The sequence below is a fragment of the Amphiura filiformis genome, chromosome 12 (assembly GCF_039555335.1).
Source record: "Amphiura filiformis chromosome 12, Afil_fr2py, whole genome shotgun sequence".
Lineage (NCBI taxonomy): Eukaryota > Metazoa > Echinodermata > Ophiuroidea > Amphilepidida > Amphiuridae > Amphiura > Amphiura filiformis.
Genome location: NC_092639.1, coordinates 62,129,265 through 62,156,428, shown reverse-complemented (window position 1 = coordinate 62,156,428; position 27,164 = coordinate 62,129,265). Strand labels below are relative to the sequence as shown.

The 27,164-nt window shown below is 34.8% G+C and overlaps 1 protein-coding gene across 3 annotated transcripts in view; it reads left to right on the top strand.

The window, feature by feature from the left end:
• The window catches only part of LOC140166548 (tyrosine-protein phosphatase 10D-like), a 43,208-nt gene extending 25,993 nt beyond the window's left edge, over positions 1 to 17,215 (top strand). Inside the window, exons 16-25 of one of the 3 annotated variants that reach the window (XM_072190037.1) lie at positions 101 to 182; positions 791 to 875; positions 2,324 to 2,394; positions 2,609 to 2,743; positions 3,580 to 3,699; positions 14,254 to 14,408; positions 14,809 to 14,947; positions 15,687 to 15,795; positions 16,558 to 16,617; positions 16,828 to 17,214. In XM_072190037.1, the coding sequence (XP_072046138.1) occupies positions 101 to 182; positions 791 to 875; positions 2,324 to 2,394; positions 2,609 to 2,743; positions 3,580 to 3,699; positions 14,254 to 14,408; positions 14,809 to 14,947; positions 15,687 to 15,795; positions 16,558 to 16,595 (934 nt within the window). In that variant the 3' untranslated portion in view covers positions 16,596 to 16,617; positions 16,828 to 17,214. Of the gene's footprint in view, positions 1 to 100; positions 183 to 790; positions 876 to 2,323; positions 2,395 to 2,608; positions 2,744 to 3,579; positions 3,700 to 5,299; positions 5,455 to 6,016; positions 6,159 to 6,886; positions 7,017 to 8,617; positions 10,858 to 14,253; positions 14,409 to 14,808; positions 14,948 to 15,686; positions 15,796 to 16,557 lie in introns of those variants that run through there. The other 2 variants (XM_072190036.1, XM_072190035.1) reach the window with 2 other exon arrangements.
• The last annotated feature ends 9,949 nt before the right edge of the window (positions 17,216 to 27,164 follow it).

The following is a 27,164-nucleotide window of genomic DNA, read 5'->3' as shown; positions in this document are numbered from 1 at the left end:
ATACTTTGTTTTTACCAAAACATTGAATGATTGCATCTTATTATTTCCTTTTCATACTAGTCTTGCATTAATCAATTGTAATGGTATTTCTTGTTTTCAGGCCTATCTATTGTGATCAGTTTGGTGAGCACATGAGAATGATGAATGCTGGTGGTGGAATACGCTACACTGAAGAGCTCAATGTAAGTTTAAATCGTTTGACCTTAGTTTGACTCTTATCCTTTTTTACTTGATAAACAGGGTGTAATAATCATCGGCCAGTGCTGAACTTCTATAGTCTATATATCTATCTTGAGTCACCTGCACTAGCTTCAGTGTGTGCTGCGTTGGCTTAGCATGGTTTCTTGCATGTACATATGCGGCATATTGATCGCGCACATAAAAGTATGTACATGCACCAATTAATGCTAAGCTAACGCAGAACATGCTGAAATTCAAAGCTAGTGCTTGTGACTCGAGGTAGATGTATAAACTATATTTAACTCTATTTAATAATTTCGTAATCTTTGTTTGGGGACAGTTTGCTTTAAAACAAGTGATGATCAATACTGTTAAAATATGACATAAAATATAACATATATCACAGCCCTTGACATTATAGTCCTTAAAATTCAGATTCATTGGTCCAAATATTAACACTATGATACCTCTCTTCATACATAGAAACTGAATGATATTGGTGCCAACTTGCCATGCAATGCTGCCTCCAATGCTCCAGAAAAGAACAGATACAGAAATATCCTGCCATGTAATATGTACTAACACTGTGATTCCTCTTTGTCATACATAGAAACTGAATGATATTGGTGCCACTTTGCCATGCAATGCTGCCACCAATGCTCCAGAGAAGAACAGATACAGAAATATCCTGCCATGTAAGTTTGATAATGTAAATAAGGCTGGGTGTGAGTGAAAACATCTTATGTGAATAGCTGCTCTATTGTTAAGTGCAATCCTTGTACAGTGGGGGAACAGCTTGACACACTGGTTAAGGTCTTTGCCTTTGGTGCGAGAGGTCCCGGGTTCAATTCCCTGCAGGACTAAAAAAAAAATCTTATCCGCTCTCCGTGTGGCTCATCTGGTAAAGGCGGGGCAGATGACCCATGATAAAAGACCTTGTTACAGTCGGTTCCGATCAGGGTAACAAGCCTGATTGTTGGCTACACTTGACTGTCCTGTAAAAATTGCCCAACCAGTTATCTATGGTGACCCCCTTTGTTCACCAGGTCACTTGTGCCTGGTCGAAGATTTCAGCTGTTAATGCCTAGATATCATGCGCGTATTTGGGGGCTTTTAGCGCCAGCCCCAGGGTCAAAGCAGGGGCGGCAAAATGAAGGGCGTAAGGGAAGAAGAAGGGCAGCAAAAAGAGGGCGGCGGAAGAAGAACGGGCGGCAAAAAAGAATTAGTAAAAGAAAAAAAGGGCGGAAAATGTGAAAAAATTGTACTATACACATCAAAATGTGTTGCTTTTGGGCGGTAGCGCCTATAAATCCTTTTTTTTTTTTTTTTTTTTTGCTCTTCACTTTTCAAACGAAATTGGGGCAACCTTTTCGGGCTGTTGAGGATATGCTCGACACTGGATATGCTCGACATAAAGTGAAAGTGAAAGCAACACATTGTAAGATCTCCATTGCATTCCTATTGCCCAATGAGTGTGTTTATGCTGAGCACCTCACATTACTGCCAATTCACCTTTACCCACATTTTAATCCTATCACCTTCATCGAGTAATTTCTACTAGGCTGTAAATGCAGGGTAATGATTCACTCCTTGTGTATTTAGTGGGGAAGGTGGAAGTCCAGGAAATATTTTTCATGACCTTCAAGGTCAGATTTTGAATGCTTCTGCTGTATTGTAGTAGGCTAATTTCATGTGTCACCCACGAAATCTTCACCTGAACTGTTTCTACTGAGAATGTTACCGGATATTCACCACTATTAACCATTTCAAATGGTGGTTGATGGTGAGGTTAACTCGCATCACCCCGCATTCACCTTCACCCGATCTGTTTTTACTGCAGCCGTTACCATATATTCCTTGATTCACCCGCAAAAGCTTGTTCCTTTATACTACTTATGTATTTACCATTTTTCACCCTGATGTGGCAGTGTCATCAGAGTGCATTTCATTAGGCACAAGTTCAAGTAGCTATTGGATGGTCAAAGCTCTGGTGTGTACAAGCTTAAAGCTTAAAGACGCCACATAAATACACGTGTGAAACACCTGCTTCAATGCATTGACGTCACCTCCAAAAATATTATAGAGTAACAGAATAAAGTTTGATCTTAATATATTAATAGCGTTATTTCTTTTCTTTCATCAGATGATACTAATCGTGTTTGTTTGCATGATCCACCTGATGGCTTGGACTACATTAATGCCAGCTATGTAGATGTGAGTACAAGTTCAATCAAAATAACCATACATTATTGGATTATCAATTCTTTGTCTCAAATAGTGTCTATTGATAGCTGTTCATTAACGTGACATTATTTTATGTCATATTTTGTAACATTTTCCTCAATTTGCTTATTACAAAGCACAAATATCTATTTTAATGTTTATTTCAATCTGTAAATAAGCCAAACTGATTTGTTTTCATATTCAGGGTCACCATGGCAACAATGAGTACATAGTAACCCAGGGTCCATTGCCTAATACTATTGAAGACTTCTGGGAGATGGTGTGGGAAAATGAAATTCCTACCATCATAATGAACACCAATCTAGTGGAGAATGGAAGGGTAAGAAAGCTTATATAACTCCTTGCTATATTGACTAATAACTCCTGATGTGACTCATAACTTGACTCCTGATGTGACTCATAACTAGACTTGTGATTTGTAACTTGACTTCTAAATTGACTTGTAATTTGACTAATGATGTGACTCTTGACTCTTTACTTGACTTGTAACTTGATTCATAACTTGAATGGTGACTTGACTAATGATGTGACTCAACTTGATTCATAACTTGACTCATAACTTGAATGGTGACTTGACTAATGATGTGACTCAACTTGATTCATAACTTGACTCATAACTTGAATGGTGACTTGACTAATGATGTGACTCAACTTGATTCATAACTTGACTCATAACTTGAATGGTAACTTGACTGATGATGTGACTCAACTTGACTCATGACTTGACTCAAAACTTGACTCATTGACTTGTAACCTAGAACCTAAGCTGTCACTATGGTACACCTTACAGAGATGTGTTTGGTAACACAGTACTTGCTATTTTCTTTGCTATGAATACCAATTTTTTTTACAAACATTTAGCGGTGCTCAATAACTCAATTTTATTTAACACATAGCTTGACAAATAACTTGATCTCAAGGAGACCTCAAGATGGTATACCATCAAGCATTGCAAACATTAATATATGGAAGGTTAAAACAAAAGACACATTACTCAGTTACTTAAATGAATTTAACAGTACACAGATTGAGGTCATATGGTATGTGCGTAACCAAAATCTTTATACAAAATACTGAACAACAGGATTTTGTATGTTGAATAAGGTAGTCTTGAATCAAGAATTAAGTTAGTAATTTCATTTTTATGAATTTTAGGTCAAATGTGAGAAGTACTGGCCAGACAGTGGTGAAGCCCAATATGGCCGAATGACGGTGAAACTAATCAGTGAATCGGACACACAAGAATGGACAGTCAGGACATTTGAAATCTCTAAGGTAGGTTCAATTTTTTCTTTTTAATAGATTAAGAGAGGCCTAAAACTTTTCAGCAAATTTCAGTTATTTTTGCTCCATTTTCAGTCTTTATTCAGCCTGTTTTACCTTAAATTAAGTGTAAATTTTCAGTTTTTTAAAGCTCTGTTTCAGGTTTGTAAAGAACAAAGAACTGAAAAAACAGGTTTCCTCAACCTTAGGTAAAAATTAAAAAAATTGGTGAGGTTTTTTTTTCTCATGAGTGCAAGTATGCAAGTGTCATCATAATGCCTAATAAAAGAAGTTTGTATTTCTGACCGATCCAAAAATCTGAAAACATAGTGTTGCATTTTTGTTTTGTTTTTTCATATTTTAATTTTGATAAAATTGTTATAAATTTCACAAAATATTTTGCCTCTTTATAATTCGTACCACAGAACTCTGATGATGTATTAAAAAAAAAATTTAAATCATTGTTTACCATTGTGTTTTGTGGTGAACTTAGATTTGTTAATATTGTATGTGGCATAATATATTTAAAAAAAGTAACCAATTGATCGACCTTGATATTGAAGCTTTATTGGCAATACAAACTTCTTTTTGGGCTTACGATACATCCAACATTAACACATCTCTGCAAACCTTTAATCACATGAAATTAGGCTAGTGTTTCATCCATATGTATTTGCACTATTTAGTATAAAACATCAACATTTTGCCTATACGCTGGCGAAGTTACGTAATAATCGGATTAATTACCATAGCAATAGGTGAAAACAATTTTTGAATATACCACGCTGCACTGATACGTTACGCGGTACCTCTTCATTGAACCATATCAGGCTAATTACTTCAGTTTCAGTTTAGTTTATTTCATCCATTCAAAATACATGTTAACATAATACAGATAATATTTTCTTGTATAAAACAGTGTGGAACATTTTAAATTATATGACAAAAGTATATGAGAAACAGAGGATGAGGATGCCACCAAACGCACAGCGTGATGTTGTGGCACCCTATACATAATGTTTCAATTTTACAATAAGCAAAACAAAATTTAATGCATTAGGAAAAAAACCGAACAAAGACAAACAAGCCTTGTAAGTAGAGAAAATACAAGATTTACCAATGCAAAATTCAAAGTACCTGTAAGATTAGTATCTTTGAAAAGACCAGTATTGTATTCAATCTGTGATTGCAGACATACACAGGTGATGAGTGCAACCTGCTTGTAGTACAGCGATATGTTCAAAATTGTTTTCACCTATTGCTATGGTAATTAATCCGATTAATTACGTAACCGCCAGCGTATAGTCAGTTGGTGAAATGTAAGTAGACATGCACATTTAATAAGTTGATTTAGTTTTTGTAGTCATTATTAAAACTAACAAGTGGTACTGTTTCTGCAAAAAACAAAACTGCACTTGAATAATGTTAATAGACATAGACGGAACTGAAGTATAAAAAAAAATGTTGAAAAAATAGTTTCTGTTGTCATGAAACGAAATGAAAATTGTAACTTGTATCAACAAATTGTATTGTTGCTGCAAAAAACCGCTTACTTGCATGATGAAAAATGATCGTGGAAAAGCAACTTCCCTCGTTTGTTTCTTGCCGTCAGGATGGAGAATCTAAAGGCCATGTGCGTGTCTTCCAATTCCGCAATTGGCCCGACCAAGGTGCCCCACGGGATCCACGCTCTGTGCTGAAATTCTTGCAGACAGTGCGTGCCCAGCATCCTCGTAGATCGGGACCAGGAATAGTTGTGCACTGCAGGTGAGATATCAACTGTTGAATTGTGGGTAATTTGTAGGCCTATGTGATATTAGAGTTCTGAAGAAAAAAGAGTTCCAGTGGCAGACCCCTGTCAAAATGTAATTTGAGTACCCAGACAATGTCTAATCATGAAGACAATTTATTTTAAGTAAGGGGTCTATCAAAATTCCTTTTCCCAGAGGTATGCATCCCCTGTCAATATATGTTTACTGGACATGGCATCATCAATGCTGCGTGCTGTTGCTGACCATCGGCAAATTTTATGAGCAGCCAATCAGCGGCACCGCATTATTACATATGCTGATCTGTTAAAAGGAATTTTGATCAACTTTATCTTCAGAAAGTGTGTTCATGTGACTTCAGAATAAGATTATGTTTGGTCAGTGGTTAAAAATTGAAAATATTTGTATAGTCAATATGATTTGTGTCGTATGGCTTACACTTAGTTATTACTCTGCTATTACCTGATTTCAATGGAAGTTTGTTACATAAGCCACATATTGTGAAATCACAATCTCTCAATCTGTTTATTAATAGTTTTATGCCATTATTTATCCCCTAGTGCTGGAGTAGGCAGATCAGGTACCTTTGTAGCTCTTGATATCTTACTACAACAGCTAGCTGCAGGTCACAGTGAGACACTTGACGTATTTGGTGTATGCGCCAAGTTAAGGAGACAACGACGGTACATGGTCCAAAGTGAGGCAAGTATTTCAATGTTTGACTGCTCCTAATCTTTTGGTTCTCAAGAAATTGAAATTAGCCAGATAGATATCCAACATACACAGCAGCTGTTTCCAGGGTTGTTAACTGTCACGCTCAATGTGTGACAGTCACACATATGAGCAAGAAGTAAATCTCATGCCATGTTCTAAAACCGAAAAAAAAAATCTCAAGCATTTTTAAAATAAATAGTTCCCCTCCTCCCACACTTTTTAAATTCTTGTGCACCCTGGCTCAAATAATCATGGGTCAAATTAAACAATTGTAGTCGGCAAACATTAATTCTGTCCCGGTACGCCATTGTTCGACAGTGTCTCATGTCAAGCAATTCCAAAAAGTTGACAGCCCTGTGTAGTAGTCCTTTTCTTAGCTTATACAAAATTAAAAAAACATGTTAAAAATTGAATTAAGTGCAACTTGAAATTTGCAAAATTAAAAAATTAGGAAGAATGTTTGAAATTTTGCAGTGCAAAATACACCATTCTTTATACAGGGTGTGAAATCTCCTCTTTAAGCTGAATTCCTCTTTTTGGAAATTCCTTTGAGGCAAAATTTTAGCATTTTCTTTCATTTTCAGCCCATTTTGAGCATATTTCTGTGCTTTGCCTCTTTTTTCCTCTTTTTTGAACAAAGTTCCTCTTTTTTCAATAGAGGTCACTCACACCCCTGTTTATAGCAGTTGCTCATTTTTGTGTATTTCTTCTTACAGGAGCAGTACAAGTTTGTTCACCGTGCCGTGCAGGTGTATATGCAACAACAAGCCAATTATGAGGTGATGATGGACGGTGGTAGCAACTGGGCTATGGGATCATCTGCTAGTGGAGCAGGGCCTACGGCATGTAAGTATATAGAGATGTAGGCGTAAAGCGACATAAAAATCCCATATTTTGGGCTGTGGGGATTTTTTTAACTGTATGAAATTAAAAACAGCCATTGTTTGGCCCTTGCGACAAACATACCAAACATTTTACCAAGCAAATTTGTCAAAAACATTGAGATTAAGAACAATGTCTGCAACAAAAGTAATAATTTGCGAAAATCACAGCCTAGAATCAAAACTCACAGCTGAATCATAAATCGCTGGGAGAAATGAAATGCACAGAAAAATGTCAGACTAGTGTTAATGTTGTGACAAATGACAAGTCTAGCCCAAACTCACAAGAAAAAGACAATCTAGTCCAAACTCCAAGGAAAGAGATGATGCACTTTGACCTGTGATCATTGCTCTGACTTATCCTTTTTTGAGCAAGTCCATGTTGTGTTAATATTACATGTAGTGGCACTAATCATATTCCATAGTTTTAGCACTTGCAGTAACATTGCCCTGTGCAGATGCACAACAAACATATTAGGTAATTTCCTTTCCTATCAACAAGATCACATTTTTAGCCCTACCCACCCCAGGTATAAGCCCCCACCTGAAGAAGGCTCATTCTAGAGGGGTTTGGTAAAAAAGTGTCACATAATTGTGGACCATATTGTCAATATATGGATCAAACACTATAAACACTGTCAGTCGGCAATATGGAGTTAATTTTCTTTTGTAAATTTACTGGACATGTGACACCATGGGCACAGACATATTAGCATTATGGAATATGACCCCGAGCACAGCAGGTGGTCTACCATTGTATTTGAATAGGAAGAATTCCTCCTTTAAAGCAAAATGAGTTACTTGCTTCCGTAGATGAATATTTTTTTCCGTAGGTAGGTCTAGATATTTTTGAAATTACAGTTTGAGGATATTGTGAAAAAGTTACGATTTTTGAATATTTAATATTTTGAATATTTAATAAATTTGCTATGCACAACTATTCCAATTCAAAATGACTAAGACTTGAATAGCGAGGTCAATGCAGGGGGTCAGCAATATATGCATTGGTCACATGTCCAGATAAATTTACTCGAGGAATTGACTCCGTATTGTTGACTGACAGTGTTTATATTGTATGATTCATATGTTGACAATATGGTCCACAATTATGTGACACTTATTACCAAACCACTCTGGAATGAGCCTTCCTCACTAGCTGACAGATTCTATTCCAAAATGAAGCAGACGGGGGCTTATACCCGGGGTGGGATAGAGTTCAGTGCCAGTAGTGGGTAAGTGCAATAGCTGCCATGTGTAGATGAGTACAATATACTGTGTGTAAATTGCCAAATGTTCACAAGGCAGCTATTACACTTACCCATTTCTGGCACTGAGCAGGCGAGGGAGAGGTGAAGAATCAAAGCCCATACTATTTAGTGAATTGTCCTGTTCCATTTCAATTCCATACACCCCTATGGGAAACATGACCATAATCTCCTGAAGTACAAGACAATGTCTTGTCTTCCATATAGGGGTTTATGGATTTCAACTGAAATAACCTATTCAACCAGTGGTGACACTTGAGAGCCTAATTTGATTTCTCATTTTATAATTTTGATTTTACAGATAGCAATGGAGGCATGTCTATTGATGGGGATCTCTAGACACCTTGATGGGAATCTGTCGACACCTTGGGTGATTCCCCCTTCCTAAAATGGACTTATATATGCACATTGAACTATTAATCAGTTAATTTCTTCATAAAATATGTTTGCATTGCGATATGTCACATCATAATGGCAGTATGGAATGTAATCACAATGATAGAGGACAGAAACTTCTAAATTTATCGTGAAAGATACAAACATTGGAACTTAACTGATGACTAGTCTTTATCGCAGTCAATCAAGATTATACCCATCTGGCTGCAAGATGAATCAAGTATTGCTGAAGGCTAATTGCTTGTTACCATCAAGGTGTGGACATGACATATCATATGTATTAGTATTAGTAGGTGAATTCAATGAATATTTAGTATATTTTTTCTAAGTAAACTTGTACAGTCTTATTTTTGTATACCAAATTATCATCAGTACTATCTATAAAACACAGTACTATAAACATGTAATCTGTATTCAAATGATTTAATGGAAATTTAGGTCTGGTTCTCTTACTTTATTTGTATAAATTTTGTCAAATTGTAATTGTATAGCTGCATAAAAAATGTAAGCAGCATAACATGTGTATCATATTGTGTGGCTCGGAAGTGACTTAGAGAACTTATAGCCTAATTTGCCCAAGTTCCAAGAAGCAAATGCACTTTAATACAAACTGTATGGTATGTAGTGCTGTACTTGATTGATTGATTGATTGATCAGTCAGTTTATTGATCAATTTGTGGATTGATCGATCAATCAATCAACAGACCGACCGTCGCCGATCAAGTAATGATAGCTACTTAGTCTTACTTCTGAGCACCAAGTCATTTGGAGAGTCAGTTCAGACCATAAATGTGTCTGTTGAATGACAATCTTTATTCCTAGTATATATTTATGTGAACAAGAATTGTTTTATCAATCAGTAGTGTAAATGTCTGTAAAATATTACAACAAATTGAGGTGAAATGTCCCATTGGATATGTGGTATTATTTTATGTTAATTTTATGCTAATAAGAGCAATAATTTAAAATCCTTAATTCCCATAAAGGATACAAGGATAAAAGTACAGAATGGCGAAGAATGTTGAATTAAATTACGTAGTATAGGAAATAATGTATTCATGGGAAATGTTAAGGTTTTATTTGGAATAGCTTTTCTTACTTCTCAGACTTTTATTAACAAACATTGCCCAGCATATGATTAATATGTTGGCTAATGTCAAAGCTAACTAAACGGTACTTAAAACAAATATAGCAAGTAGTTAGTGAATTTTCATGAGGTTTTATATTAAGATGACCCATGAAAACTCTCATGTAGATGTAAACATAAATTACATTGGGATCCAAGTACACACATTGATGAAAAGAGTTGCCGGATATTTAATTTTTAGCTCATAAATCATTCAAATATTGCAACCAAAAACAAGGTCTTAGCTAGGATATGGCAAGTGCCTGTCATTTTCACCAAAACTTCCTGTCCAAGAGTTTACCAAGTTTACCTTGAAACATGAACCAGACACCTTCTGGGAGCCCAGTCAGCTCAAATGGATATTGATATAGCCCTGATTTACTAGTCTGGTCTTGTTTTGAGTTCACAGAACTTATTCAAGCATTATTCTAGAATTTCTGCATCTGCTAGAGGCATTAATTTTGCCTGTCCCAGGAGCATACTACTCATCCAAAATGACGAGTGACTGGCTAAGACACTGAACAAAAGCCTCTGCATGAAATTGATTTTTTTACAAAGCAGTACCTTTTATTTACCAGAATTCAAAATTCATATTTAACAGAGCAGTTTATTTTATCAATCGATAGTGTACTCGTGGTGAAATGTCCTATTGGATATGTGGTATGAATACAATTTATTTTATTTTAATTTTATGCTATAAGAGCATAATTTAATATCCTTAATTCCCATAAGAGGACACAAGGAGAAAAGCGGAGGACACATGACACACTTTAAAATATGTAGTATAGGAAATTATATATTCTTGGGAAATTTTGAGGTGTTTTTGGAACCATTCTTTTTTGCTATAACCCAGATTTCTGGCTTTTTGTTTTAAGAACATTGTTCAACATATGATTAATTAAAATACTGGCTGATGTTAAACTAACTCGAGTAGATAAAACAACATAGCAAATAGATAGTGAATTTGAATGAAATTTCTTATTGAAATGACACATGGAAACACTTACTAGCTGTAGACATAGACAAAAAGACTATTGTGCTCCAAATACACAAGGTCATGAAAGTTGATGAAAAAAGTTGCCAGATATTCAATTTTCCCCAAAAGGCCTATTTTTTTTTTTTGGTGTTTTGGGAAAAAATCCATATCTTCAATACGAAAGGTCAACATTTTCAATTGATCGTCGGCTTTTCATCCCACCTACATACACTTTAAGTATAAATCATCAGGTTTATAAAGTTTACTTCAAGTACTGTTAAATATCAAAAATATCAATTTTTAATGATTTGCCATAAAATGTGTATTAAATTGCAAATTTCAAAAAATCAGAATGACATTCTTCGTATTCAGAATGCAATTCGATATGTCTGATGTGCTCTAATGTCCCAAAATAAATACTGTCCAAACATTCATACCCCAGCCCTTAAGCTTCCAAAGGAGTACATTTTATATCCCAGAATTCAAATATTAGATATGGAATTTCATCACAACTGCATAACATTGCATTGCATGCATACAATTACTACTACAAGATTCCGATTCAAACCTTCACATACATAATAGAAGGAAGCCATTTTTCTCTGGTTTGCTTGATTGGGTTATTCCAGTTGAAATCCATACACCCCCTATGAAAAATATGACCTTAATCTTCCACACAGGGATTGTGAGTTTCAAATGAGGGTACCTGAATTGGTAACTTCATTTGAAATCTACCCTCCCCTGTGTGGGAGGATAAAATGATGTTTTCCATTGGGGGTGTAGGGATTTCAACTGGAATAGCCTATTGGATGGATGGATTTTATCCTGTATCATATCAAGTAAGAACTTTTTTATTAAACATCAAATGTAGCCAACAAAAACAAGAAGTTGTAGATAATATAATGTTTTACACAGAAGTCTATAAATCAATGTCTAAATTCCTTGTAATTTATGTATAATGATGTTCCCACTGAAATGTGAAAAAGAAAGCTTTTCCTTTAGTATCCTTATATAGGCAATGCTATATGGAAAAGTAAACGGCACAGCACTTCATTGTTAATCTAAGTAGCCTATTACTGTATATATGAGTCAGTACTATAATTGGTAACTACTGTACAGGGGGGATTTTTGTGTCATTTTTATTGAGCTTTTTGCAGTTTAGTTTAAGAACTCAAATATATTTCTGATCCCCAGGGTTCAAAGTGGATGGGTTTGATAATTGCAAATAAAACAAAACTATAAAACTGCTTATTAAAAACTTGAAAATTCTCGATAAATAAATACTGCTTAAATATCCCACGGTGTGGTTTTTTAATTCATACAGATAAAATTTATGAGTCACTTTTGCATGTTATGCATCAGAAGTGCCCTAACAAATTGTAAATCCCTAAACCAAATGAAATTATTGTGTGAAATTTGGCACTTCTGTTCACTGGACTATTCCAGTTGAAATCCACACCCCCTATGGAAGACATGATCTTAATCTCCCACACAGAGAGTGTAGATTTTAAATGGGGGTAACCTGAATGGATGATTCCATTTGAAATCTACACTCCCTGTGTGAGAGATTAAGGTCATGTCTGACATAGGGGGTGTATGGATTTCAACTGGAATAGCTGATTAGATCATTTTGTATGTTATATTTCCATTTAACAGTCACTAAGATAATATAGAAAGTATATTTTGTAATGTTTTATTTTTGAATGAGTAAAATATATAGGGTGTATCAATCAATACTTGACAAAATATGTAAATATGAATTTGTGTAGGTAATATTTTAACTCTGAACATTTTAAGTTTATTTTTCTAATGAGTAGATTTCGAGTAGGGATTTTATAGTTTTGCAATTGTCAACTGAGCTGTTGTAAAAGAAATATTTCAAATAAAATTGGGTGCAAGGGACATGTTGTGTTATTTGTGATTTTGTTCATGTTGTTTAGCAGTTTGTCTATTATGAGTTTGACAGACAGCCAAATCTGGATTCGTCTTTCATTAAATTCATATTACACATGAATTATTTTGCGAATAAGGGATCGATGCTTTAGCTCCAGAGGGCTCCATATCAATTTGTTGACAGTAATCAGCATGATAAGTAAGTGAAAGAGGGCGGCATACAGGGTTAGCTAAAGGTGCAGCACAGAACGGTCGATGCTGATAAACAGGTACCTGCTGATAAATGTTAAACAATTAATATGTTGCCCTCTGGTGCTAAAGTGCTGGTCCCTTGTTCGCTAATTCAAATTTGGCTGTCTGTCAAACTCATAAGGAAATATCACTCCATATCGTGTCTGATCCACATTGTTTATCAGTCAAGGAGCAAGTTATTGGTATAATAATCACCATCGTTTATCAGTGTGTCAATGGCTCGGCTCCCAATTTACCTTCAAAATTATATTCATACAATATACCACCTACTCCTTCTTGTGGTCCTTACTTCCCAATACCACAATGGAACCTCCACCGTTGAGAATTTTTTTAAACATCTCAAGTCGTACTTGTTTCCCAAATGAATTTTTTTTGCTGGCTTGGCTACAATATTTAGTTAGAAGTTTTTGTTTTTCATGCCTATGGCTTTCGTTTGTTCATGCACCTAGAGCTAGATATGTATGTGCATTATAAATCCATGTATATTATGTATGTATGATGTGTTTACTGATTTGTGCATATACTCAAGATCAGATTGCCAATGAACCGTTCAATATTTATGCACGTGCAAAAATTCATGTTCCCCCTCGCATCTCAAATTTTTTTTTTTTTTTTGGATTCCCACTCCAATTTTCTCCATTTAAAACTTAACATTCCCCCTCCTGGTTCAAATAAAAAATTCAAATCCCCCACCAAAAAAATATTTGATTCCCCGCTCAAAACTCGCACTTGCATTCCTCCTCTGGCATAAATATTGAATGGTCCCTTGATAGGAATTCAATTTAGATCAGTGCAAAACCTCATTCAATGAAAGCTTTTAAATAAAGAATCATTGCTTTTATTTTTACATTTTAAAAACAGGCAAGTAATCGAAATTTGGGTGAAAAAGTTTGGAAAAGCACCACTTTTCAAAACTAGTTTCCTAATGAATGAGCCATACAGAAGAGTCTGAAAATGCTACACATTTCAACTACACATTCCTACACCCATCTTTCCACTGAGAAAAATTCACCTTCATTTTGGGCTCAAATAGTCTGAAATTGAAATTTGTTTGCACGCAAAATGTCCTGGTAAGATCTATATGCTTGTCTCTCTCTAAATTTGAATGCTCTTGCTGCCACTGTCAGTCTTATACCTAAACCAAAACTTGACCACTTGAGAGTCAACATGCCTTCCTCACGGTGAGTTTGGAGGCCTCCAATTTTTGGCCTGGCCAGGGCCCCCCAAAATCCAGCCCTGCTGTTAATGTTTCTGTTTGTTAGTCTGTTTGTTTGTTTGTCTATTTTTATTATAGGATGGCGAGAAAGGTCAAGTAACTCAATATCATTACCATCAATGGTCTGAAGGTAACCTACCAAGGAATGTACCCTCATTCCTACAGTTCATCCAGAGCATACGCTACCAAAGTCCACGTAGAACGGCTGGATCTAGTATGCTGGTACACTGCAGGTATGCCATTTATGTATGGGATTTACTATACAAGTGGAAATTATAAATATATTTTCATAGGTCCATACAATCACCCCCCCCATGTTGACACCTGTATGTGGGTTTCTGACCAAATTTACCTCATATTTGGCCATTTTAACAAAAAAAAATGCAAATTTTTGAGCGCTTCGCACAAATTTATTCCACTTTTGTACGATATTCCACTAGGTTAGCTTCAATGTGGCAAAGTTTTTCTTGTGCTTCACACGCATTTGTACCATAAATCTATTTAAAAAATTTCCAACCCCATAAACCCCCAAAGTCAAAAATAAATCTATGTCACTGTATGCAGGGATGGTATTCAGGTTGTGATTTGTCCCTATGCAATATTTATGACCAATGACCATATGATTTTTTTCAGTGCTGGTGTTGGTAGGAGTGGTCTCTTTACAGCCATTGATATGCTGCTACAACAACTATCAGCAGGACACATTATTATTGACATCCAGGGTGCCGTTGCCAAACTGAGGAAGCAGCGCAAACTATCTGTACACTACATGGTAAGACAATGTTAAGCATTCAATCAATCAATCCATTAATCAATCAATCATGCAATCAATCATGTAAGCAAATATCAATTAAATGTCAATCAAGAAGGACAAATGGAAAACAATCTATCAATCATTTCAATTAATAAATCAATCTAGAGTAATCAATCATTATATCAATTGCAAAATAACTGTATGGTTAGACCATGTTAAGTGTTTGATCAGTTACTCAATAATCATGATTAATCAATCAATCAATCACTTATCTAATCAATCAATCATGGCATGCAAGGAAACAAATACCAGTTGAATATCAATCAAGAAAGACAAAGGAAAGCAATCAATCAATCAATTCAATTAACAAATCAATAAAGTATTCAATCAATTTATCAATAAATCACTATTCAATCAATCAGTCAACCTGCACCAACCAATCAATTGATGTGCAAACTAATATCTATGATGTACTTTCTTAAATTGGCCCATTGAAATATTTCTTTTAACGATTGATGATAAGAATCAATCTAAATAGATTGAAAAATAGATTGAAATGTTTTTTGGTTTGACCATAACTCTTTTTGTAGACTGATTTCACTATCATATCATGTGTCACTCATAATCCATACATATACAATATGTAATCTTCAAACCGTATAAGATTAAAAGTCAATCATAAATTGATATATTTATTATTTAGATTTTTTTTCATAAAATTCAAATCAAACTGGCATTTTAATTTTCTATTTTACAGGAGCAATACAAGTTTGTTCATCAAGTGGTAGAATATGCCATAAGGCAGGAATCTAGTGGCAGCAACTGGGCTATGGGATCTAGAGGCAGCAATACAGGACCTGTAGCTTGTAAGTCAATAGCTGCTTTATGTATTTGTTTTTAATCAAAGGCCAGATTATGAAACATTACCTACAAGAATAGAAAATAATAACCCCTACCCCTGAAATAAATCAGTTTCCACCAACTAGCACAGGTGTGGAGAATGCTCCCAGGGGGTAGGCCTACAGAAATTATTTTTCGACAGGGATGTGTGGCACAAGCTGCCAACCCCTTAACCATTTGTAAGGGTAATTTTGCCAAAAATACGGTTTGGTTAACATATGGCCATAGTTTTATCGATTTTGCATTTGTAGCACTTAAATTGTATGTGTAGCACATGAAAATTTGGATTATTGGTTAAAATTAAATAATATGTCTTTATGTCTTCAGACAAGACAAGACAAATGTTTTTCTATTTTATAAGTTTTCTGTTGTTGAAGTAGTAGCATAGCCACAATTTTTCTCCGGGGAGGCAGTGTGCAAAGAGGGGGGAGATGACTTTCAGGGAGGCAAAATTTGATGAAAATTTGACGAAAACAAATCTCCAAAAATCTGGTAGCCAGCATCTCACATGGGGAAAGGGGGTGGCAGTAAGATGTTCCATCTGCCCATGCTACCCTCTTGGCAATCTTACTGTGTTAAAGATACGTCTATTAGCAAAACACTACTGCAAAAAGCTTAACAAGATGCCCTTTTTACTGTGTACATGTAGTCTTTATTATTGTTTCTTTTTGACAATGCAATTTTAATTATTAACCATTCTTTTGTTTTATGATTTCTTTATCCTACAGACAATGATGGTGGAATGGACTATGATGGGATGTATTAATTACAAAAATATCTCAAATAAAATCTACTTTGATTGACAAATAAGAAGAATATAGAGGTGTTTGCATATTCTCTTTGTGTTCTCCCCTTTTTTTTCAAATTTTTAACACTTGAAGTTTCATGCTTCTCTCCCTTTTCTCGAAAAATAGTAACTGCTCCCCTTTTCTTGAATAAAGAGTGTGTCCTTAAAATTTCCACATTCCTGGCGTAAAGATGGACTAGTCCTTAATAAATCAAAAACATTAGAATCAGCACCTCTGAAATTCTTATTTGAATCCTTTATAAATGTAAATATTAGTAAGTTCAAGATAATTTCCTTCAAATCACATAAAGTGGTTTTCTATGAATTTATGCTGAAAAAGTTACGGATGTAAATTGTTAGCAGCTCAATCAGGGATATCAGTGGAATATTTTGTTCTTATAATTTGAGGAAGATCTATTTTAAAATAAAAAATATACAAAATAGTAAAAAATTATAAAAATGAAAGTAGATAGTGTCTGTTTAGAATTTAATTTTGGTTATAAAAGAATATATTTTTGCAATATATTTATATTTTTATAAGGAAGATTTTGCTATTTTTATTCAACTTATCATAATGTATATTTAGTTTTAATGATGTTGCATGGTTTAATTATTATTTTTGTATAATTTTATGATAGTAGGTAGAACATCTGGTATGATGTTTATGATCAGTACTACTTGTATTATAGCAAAACATTTATTATTTACATATATTAGCATAAAAGACAATTTTAAGCAAGAAAAGATGATGAGTTTTGCTGCTGATGATACACTGGATCAAATGTTTCCTTTTGTAAGTTCTTTCATGGCGAAAATGGAATGACTTGATAGTTATGGACTACTCCTAATTCCAGAAAAATACAACACTCATTTTGGGGTATGGATAAAAACAGGCATGATAATTTTCAGTTATAAAACTGATCTCAGTTTTTTTGGTCAAAATTTCCGCAACTATATTAATTTAAGCCTGCTTTTGGTACCGGTACTTTTTGACCAATTTCACATGCATTTTTTAGTGTTTTCGTATTTTTTAGGAAATTGCAATCTTGTGCCTGGTGAAACATAGCCCAATAAAGGATTATGATTGAGCTATGGTTTTTTTTTTTTTTGGCAAAAAATAATAATATTTTTTTTTATATCTAAACAATTACTGTATTTTTCTGGAATTGGGAGTAGAGCGTATAAAACATTGGATTACATTTTAACAGAAGCTTGTTAACAAAAAAACAAAAAACGTTTTAATTGCTTTAAGGGATGGGGTATGAGAGTTTGGACAGTATTTTTTGTGGGACATGAGAGCACATCAGACATATCTAATTGCATTCTGAATACGAAGAATGTCCTTCTGATATCAAATAATTTTGATTTTTTGAAATTCGCAATGTAAGACACATTTTATGGCAAATGATTAAAAATTGATATTTTTGATATTCAACAGTCCTCGAAGTAAACTTAATAAATCTGATGATATGTACTTAAAGTGTATGTACCTGGGATGAAAAGCCGACAATCAATTGAAAAATTTGACCTTCGTATTGAAGATATGGATTTTTTTCCCAAAAACACCAAACAAAAATTGGGGCTTTTTGGGACAAAAATGTATATCTTCAACATGAAAGGTCAAAATGTTCAATTGATCGTCGGCTTTTCCTCCCAGCTACATACACTTTAAGTACATACCATTAAATTTATAAAGTTTACTTCAAGGACTTTTATATATCAAAAACTCAAAAATATCAAATTTTAATAATTTGTCATAAAATTTCGCGAATTTCAAAAATTCAAAATTATTTGAGAGATCAGAAGGACATTCTTCGTATTCAGAATGCAATTCGATATGTCTGATGTGCTCTCATGTCCCACAAAAAATACTGTCGAAACACTCATTCCAGATCCCTTAAATAATACATTTATTTTCATTCAATCAGTAAGGACTTTTCACATTCTTACAAATTTAATGAATTTAACTCTAGTTTTATATATTATGTAGCATTTGTTAATGCGTATTTTTGTAATAAAATGTGGTTAATGGGAAAATCTTGTTGTGTCTTTGCCGAAGTTTTAATACTTGTCCGAGTTGACATGAACACTTTGTAAGATTTTGTTCACACCTATGTAATACAGAAGATATTGTTTATAGTTTTCATTCTGCTTTTCTTGTGAACTTTTTGAAAACTTGAACAGCTTGAGCCTGACTTTAAATTTATATTGTAAGAACTATATGTGCATATAATGTCAACAACACACACCACCACCACACCCCGTGCACCCCCTCCCAACACACCCCACCCGGTCCATACTTGTTTTTGACTAGGGGGTGCATAATTTTCCAACCCAGAACCTTGAACTTAGACCTATCTATAAAAACAGTACATTGTACACTTGAAGCTCTGCGTCAAGTTTTGCAAGAGACCTAACCCTATTTCAAACGAGTGATGCGTTTGTTGGTAAACGCCTTTATCCCCGCCTTTTAATTCATCTGATGACTTTGACCAGAATGTATAGGCCTACACTTCACATGACAGTGGAAACCCAGCAACCGTGGACGTCTCGGTTCCTTTACCTCACCAGCGTCTACAGGCATATTGCAATACACAACACCCCCCCATACTCTGCAATATCATTCTCCGATTAAGCCTTAAGCGCATGTTGTATCGTGTAGTCAACAATGGTCAATGTCAATAATAAAGGCTTTTTTTTTTTGGCTTCGGATCATCGGATGGCCAATCAAAAAGAATTTCTCCACTTTGGAAATCATCGTTTCTCAGGAATTGTGATCTAGGAAAGCAGCAGCAAGCAGGCCAGACCATGGCTACATAGTAACATGGGTAGATTTATTTCACATTGAAGTCACTAGCCTTGCAAATATGGGCCAACTTTCCTATAGACATGGTAGAGCTATATATAAGCATCCAATATGCCATGCATTACAACTGGTATCTCAGTTTATGCTCTCAATCTCATTTCCATATGTTTTTTTACAACTAAAAGTGTGGCTTTAAATACAACGACATATTCATTTGCGTATGCATATTTTGGGATAGGAGCAAGTCATATCATATCAACCTGCTAATCAGTACTTCTGACGTCATCAGCGTGTTGTTTTGAATTGGGTGTATAAGAAGCCAATATTTATGTCATATATTATTGATGGGTTCTTCCGTTTCATTGTCTTGTCTACGATCATTGACGATGTGTTCATGCAAGTAAGAAAAACAAAAAGCAGAGATTGCAGATGTTGTCCGATAAATTGAGACCAATGTGCAAAAGATACGAAGGCAACTCTTATTAAATTAAGGGGTGGGGTATGAACGTTTGGACAGTATTTATTGTGAGACATTAGAGCACATCAGACGTATCGAATTGCATTCTGAATGCGAAGAATGTCCTTCTCATATCAAATAATTTTGATTGTTTGAAATTCGCAATGCAATACACATTTTATGGCAAATGATTAAAAATTGATATTTTTGATATTTAACAGTACTCGAAGTAAACTTTATAAATTTGATGATTTATACTTAAAGTGTATGTAGCTGGGATGAAAAGATGAAAAGAAAATCTTAACCTTTCGTATTGAAGATATGGATTTTTTGCCCAAAACACACACACACACAAAAATCTTCAATATGAAAGGTCAAAATTTTCAATTGATCGTCGGCTTTTCCTCCCAGCCACATACTCCTTAAGAATATATCATTAGATTTATGAAATTTACTTCGAGGACTGTTTTATATAAAAAATGTGAAAAATATCAAATTTTAATAATTTGTCATAAAATTTGTATTATATCGGGAATTTCAAAAAATGAAAATTATTTGATATCAGAAAGACATTCTTCGTATTCAGAATGCAATTCAATATGTCTGATGTGCGCTCATGTCCCACAAAAAATACTGTCAAAACGCTCATTCCAGATCCCTTAAGTTGATATTATTTTCAAGAATTATAAAATGATGCTTCAAAAAAGAATCAAATATCTAAAAGGCAATCAACCTTAGGGTTATATGAAATTTTAATTACTCCCTTTAATATTCCAGAAAAATGCAGCAATAATTGTTTTGGATTAATATTATCCTGTTCTGCCAAATGAAACATCGCCCAATCCTAATCCTTTTGTTAGTTCTAACTAGAAATGAAAGTCAAATTTTAATATTGGTCAATTTTAACATGCGTTATTGGGTGTTGCCATATGCTGTACAATCAAACCCAAATACCTGTATAAATACAAATATAAAGTTTTGCATTCTAATTTTCGGAAAACATATTTTCTAATCTACTTCATAACCAATTATCAAAAATAACATAAAATATTAAAATTATGTACTTAAGATTTTGAATGCTTAGATTTGTGTCAAGAATTCCGTACCTACAATTTAATAAAACATGCAAAATTGCATGTTTTTGCCAATTGCCCCTCAAATCGCAAAAATATTGAAATGTGACTTTTATTACCAGTTAAATTAAAGGATAAGAATCTAGCTATGTTTCATTCGGCCGGCAAAACAAGATAATATTTTTTTAGTTCAAAAAAAATGGGTGCTATATTTTTCTGGAATCAGGAGTAGGTCTTCTGATATTAATAGGGCAGCATTTAGGTGGTGGATTGAATTACTTTGTGTCACAATGTAAGAAGAAGTATTTGTGACAAAATCGGAGAGAAAAGCAGCAGACCAGATTTTGTTTTCTTCGTTTTGTGCATGTATAACTTCATAGCAATCGCGCGTGGCTTACGACTGAAGTATAAAATATCTTACGGGAGCAAAATAGTAAATTACTATTATTAAAATATGTAATTTAAAGAGTAAATACGATTGACAAACATTGTTTAAATTGAGACAATTGATTTCTGCAAAATGCGTATTTGTCCATATTGATACACAGTCGTCTACGAATGCAATATCTATACAACACCAATGTAGTCAATCTGAATATCAGCAACTAATTATTTTGTTGACGGTTTTATGTGAAATCGATTATAAATTATAATGATAAGTTGGTGTTATGCAGTTGTGATATTTCAGATTTTTATTTCTTTTTTTATTATCCATTTAGCCGGCAATTAGACATGCAATGCTGGTAAACGCCTTCATTCGAGGATTTTGACTAGAATATATTTCACATAACAGAGGAAACCCAGCAACCGTGTATATCCTCGGTTCCTTCCCCTCACCATACCAGCGTATTGCAAACAACATAAAAATATATTAGCACCTCACACAACCTACCTATACACCCAGGAAACTCATTAAAACGTTATAATAAAACATGTTATAAATGTATTTTGGTTTGGGTCAAAACGTTTTAAATAACATTTAAATGTCGGGTAAAAACGTTTTACATGAACGAAATATATTGTGAACCATTAATAACATTATGTTAGAATGTTTTCCAGCAATTTTTCTCACACATTGTCTTAATGTTATTAAAACGTTTTTTACCATCTATATAACCAGATATTTAAACTTTTTCTGTAACGTTTAGTGTTTGATGGGTACGTACACTACAACACCACTAACGCGTGTACGTCTCTGTTTCATAATCAAAACCATTAGTAAAGTAGGCTTTCCATGCTCTGGATGGTCAATGAAAAAGAATTTCCTTAAATGTTTTTGACAATTTTCGTCAATACAAAAGTCGCCTTGCATGCCTTTCCCCTTTGAAAAAAAAAGTGGGGTATGGGGAAAATTCCAATAGAGTTTCTATACTGACTCAGACCCCCACACCTTATTTTGGATAGTCCGCTATATAAATCTTGTTGTTTGTAAAAGCAGTGAACTTACAGCCTCGTTCGAGATCTGTCGATTATTTGTCACATAGATCCGCATCATTTTTGATATATATCATACCAATATCAACTTGAATCAGACCAGCGGAAAAACGGGAAACCACTTTCTCTTTGGCTACAATGAGAGAAGTCTCCGCCGATGACACTTCAGGGTTGTTCATATCCGTTCTGCACATCTGCCGACTGCAGCATCTGCCCAAGGGATGATTGGAAGCTATCCCATAAGTATACTTGTGTGCATCTAAATTCTAAACCGGCACCAGTGCACGTACCATATCATAGGAAAATTTTGTTAAAAGCATGCCATAATGTACGATTTCCATCAAATTTTAATTGTGTTATTCTTTACTGAAAAGGCTGAACTATTATTAATAATAACTTTCAGGAAATGGTTCTCTCTCAATTGTAAGCTGAAATAACAAGGTAATATGAAAGAAAAAAACACTGACGGGGTACTTAATGGCTGAATAGTACGACATTATGTCAAAATTGCTCTGTTGACTTGACAAACACAACGAATTTGACTAATTCCATTTAGGTGTAAAGTTGGTGTAAACATTCCAAGTATGCAAAAGAAGTATTTATTTTTACATTATAAGATCATAAATTTAGGTTATGGAATATAATTAGAATATGGATGAGACCAGAGATTGGTATCAAGAAAGAGGGTTAGAGTAATATTAGTTTTAGGGTTATAAATAAATGTACACAACCTATTTAGCAAGACAGGCCTACTACGTTTTTTATCCGAGATAACAGGTGGAAGTTTTTCTGAGCGCAATGCCTTCTGGGAAATGTTGAATCAACTCAGGATTCAACGCCAGAAAATTAAATGGCAATAATTCGCTTGGATTGATCATCGTCAGATGCGTGTAAATATTGACTATAAGTCATACGGAAAATTTGGTTGCTGATTTGACTTGAATGTCTGATTTTATTTGCAGTTTGTATCAAAATGATGAGTTTTCAGCGCGCCAAATGACAAGCAGTAGACATATGCAACGTGCATTGCTTAGATTGGAGATTGAATAATGTGTGTTGATGCATACAATGAATTAATGTTTAGCCAGTCGCAATGCAATCGCTTACTTTAGATGTCACACACATTCAAATTATAAATGTTGGTCAATCTGACGAAAAACGACTTGTTTTATCATTGCAGTTTGTGTTAAAATGTTCGCAACATGAACAGCGCATTTGGGACGGCTTCCGATTTTAATATTTTGATTGTGTAAATGCTTAGTTCTTCAAACTGACGAATGAGAACAAGCCTACAACCTACAATAGATGGTCTATGCCTGGAAGGAACTACTAGTAATAGTATTGAGTTACACCTTCACATCATATGGAATTGGATCATTATGACTGAACACTATCAGGTTAGAACAGGTTAGCACTTCGACTGGTTTTTGATCGCAAAGGAGCTGAGCTTTATACAGAAGAAAACAATGGCAGCAGAAGAACTATCATTACCACCGATCATGCCAATAGTAACGCCTGCTAACCCCAGCTTCTTGCCACAGCATCAACGAAAAACACAAACGTTTATCTCATCTTCGTACTCTTCTCAACACCAGAGAACGTTAGGAATTGTTCGGAATTCACCCGAAATCAAACGAAAAGCTGCATGGCCGGGTGGAGATCGGAGTAAATTGACTACTTCCAGTTCCCCGTCTCATGGAGAAGAACCGATGGATTGCAGTGACGGTACAGCGTCACCGAAGCATGTACTAAAAATTGGTGATTTGACTCGATTTCATGTGATGAAATTGCCTGATTCATCCCGCAATCGAGGAAGAAACAGAGATTCATCGGATGATAGTAGCCAGTCCGATGCGTCATCGGTGATGTCCTCACAGTCCTCGCCGCCAGCACCTAAATCTCGCGGGAAACTCCGCGTACGGTTACCTGATATTAAATTGGTTGGCGGCAAGCGTGATGGGGATTTATGGAAACATGTTGTTGGGAAAGGTCTTTCTAAAACATACCCAGGCAATGAGCCATCAACACGGCCTGGGCCTGGCTACTTGAATATTACAGGTAGATTAACTTTAAAACCAAAAAAGAGCACACCTTTCACGCGTAGTTTTAGTTTTAATGGTTTTAAAAAGGAAGGGGATCAAGTGCAAGGAAAAGAATCGCGCAGAAGCGTGACTCAGAAGAAGCCGTATTGTGTGCCCACCTCGCGGCGTCGGTCCTCTCTAAGCGCGGATCCAGATCTTATGTCTGCAAGGAACGCCGGTAAAACTGATTCAGCACAACGTCGTAAATCTCTTCAATTGGATTTAGATAGTTCAAAAACGCCTGCTAAGGTGTCTGAAAAGACGACAGTTCCCGGGAACTTAAAATCAAACGTTCCTCTTGTGTCATCACCAAAGACCATTGCTTCCAAAGGAAAAACAAAATCAAAATCTTCCGAACCAAATAATGAAGACGTTATTCGGAAACGCGCGGAAAAATTGAGTACTCTTGATCTGAGTGACTATACATGTAATTCAGTTGATATGATGGAAGTAACCGATAGTACTGAAGAAGCAACTACAGCAACAGCGACAGAGCCATTGATTAATGGAAAGAGAACGGTTAGATTTAACGTCACAAATGAGGTATTCGAATATGAGCCTAACGTGGCATTATTGTCGAAACGAAAAAATGCTAAGCAAGTCAGTGTGCCAAGTAAATGAAGTAAATAACCAGGAATGCATGTAATTAATAATAATAATAATAATAATACATGAAATTTATTAAGCGCCTTATATTGCATGCAACCACAAGGCGCTTTACAAGAAAAAACAAAATACAACTCTTAAAACTCTCAAATAAATCTACAACTCTAAAATTACAATAAATTATTTACCTATGATAAAAAATTAACACTATTTAGCAAAATGTCCGTTTTGTTAGGCCCCGTTTCCATAGGCTGTTCCCTTGTGGCGTGTACCCTTGTTCCGTGTTCCCATGTGACCTGCCACACAGACAACCTATAAGGCCCCGTATCCATAGGCTGTTCCCTTGTGGCATGTGCCCTTGTTCCGTGTTCACTTGTTCCCATGTGACCTGCCACACAGAAGTGGCCGTAGCGGACACTAAGCAAAACAAAGGTTCGTTGTCTGTGTGTCAGGTCACATGGGAACAAGTGAACACGGAACAAGGGAACAGCCTATGGATACGGGGCCTTACGGCCACTAAGCAAAACAAAGGTTCGTTGTCTGTGTGGCAGGTCACATGGGAACAAGTGAACACGGAACAAGGGCACACGCCACAAGGGAACAGCCTATGGATACGGGGCCTTAAAGTTAGACGCATCGACAATTTTACGCATTTTTAAGTAATTGATTGAATGGAAGTGGAAACTGTTTTAGTATATGCACAACACCTTGGATTTATTTATGTTTACTTTGATATTAATCTTTATTATCGTAGCAATATCGCAGGAAAGTAAGAAAGTGTTTACTTCTTAAACAACATCAGCTAAATAACAATATATTTTACCATCCTTTTGTCTTGTTTATTTTGTTTAACGTGATTGGTTGGTATACGCTAAGGGATGAAATCAAAACTCGACCGGTTCATACACTTGTAAGCATTTGAAAAAACATCGTGACCATCCCAGCAAACACAAAAATGTTTTAAACGTTTTAAATAAGTTATATTTTGGGTTTTGATTTTGGTAAAAACGTTTTAATAACATTAAAATTTCGGGTTATAATAAAGGTCATGAAATCGTTTTAAAACGTTTTTGTATGAAAACACACTACAAGAATATTTTTAAAATGTTTTCGAAATGTCATTGTAAACTATTTTTGCAAACATTTTTGGCCAAATATTTTGTCAACACTAAAATAACATTATGTTAAAATATTTGCACCCAGCAAACACAGAAATGTTCTTAAAATGTTTTTACAACACGTTTTGATAACATTTAAATGTCGGGGTATATAAAGGTCGTGAAAACATTTTAAAAACGTTATTTTAAATATTTTGGGCAAACATGTTTTGCAAAATATTTTTTCAACCCTAAAATAACATTCTGTTTAGAATGATTTGTACCAAATTTTCAAAAATGTTTTTGGAATGTTATTAAAACGTTTTTATACCCTTTATATAACCCGACATTTAAATGTTTTCTGTAAAACATTTGTGTTTGATGTGCAGTAAATTACCAACAATTATCATTTAATGTTATGAAAACGTTTTATACCATTAATGTACCCTTTATAAAACCCGACATTTAAACGTTTTCTGACAACCTTTTATAACCTTTTGCGAATGATGTCGAAAACGTTTTGTGTTTACTGGGATTATACATACAACTGATATAATATAGTCCGATTCCACTTGAGGTAAGGTAACGAACCTAATACTTGGCAATATATTTGAAATGAAACCGATCTTGTCAAAATTATCTGTTAGAGATGAAATCATACGTTACTAAGCTTTGAATATGTCATTTATTATATATTTTATTAGTACTTTTGAGTATTATTATCTGGTTGAATGATTCATATAATTATATTTCTTTTCATTCTTATTTCAGCCACATGATATCATCATTGTATACATTAACATTGTATAGTCCTTATACGTTATGCCCCTCCCCATCATGGTCGAAGTCCCCCCCGCCATGTGATGATCCACGCTACGCCACTGATTCCTTGCATCATTTCCTTTCTGAAAATGTATACTTTAATATATTTCTCATCATTACATTTAGAGATACAATAAAAACAATATCTAAATTACTGATTCGAGGAAATGTA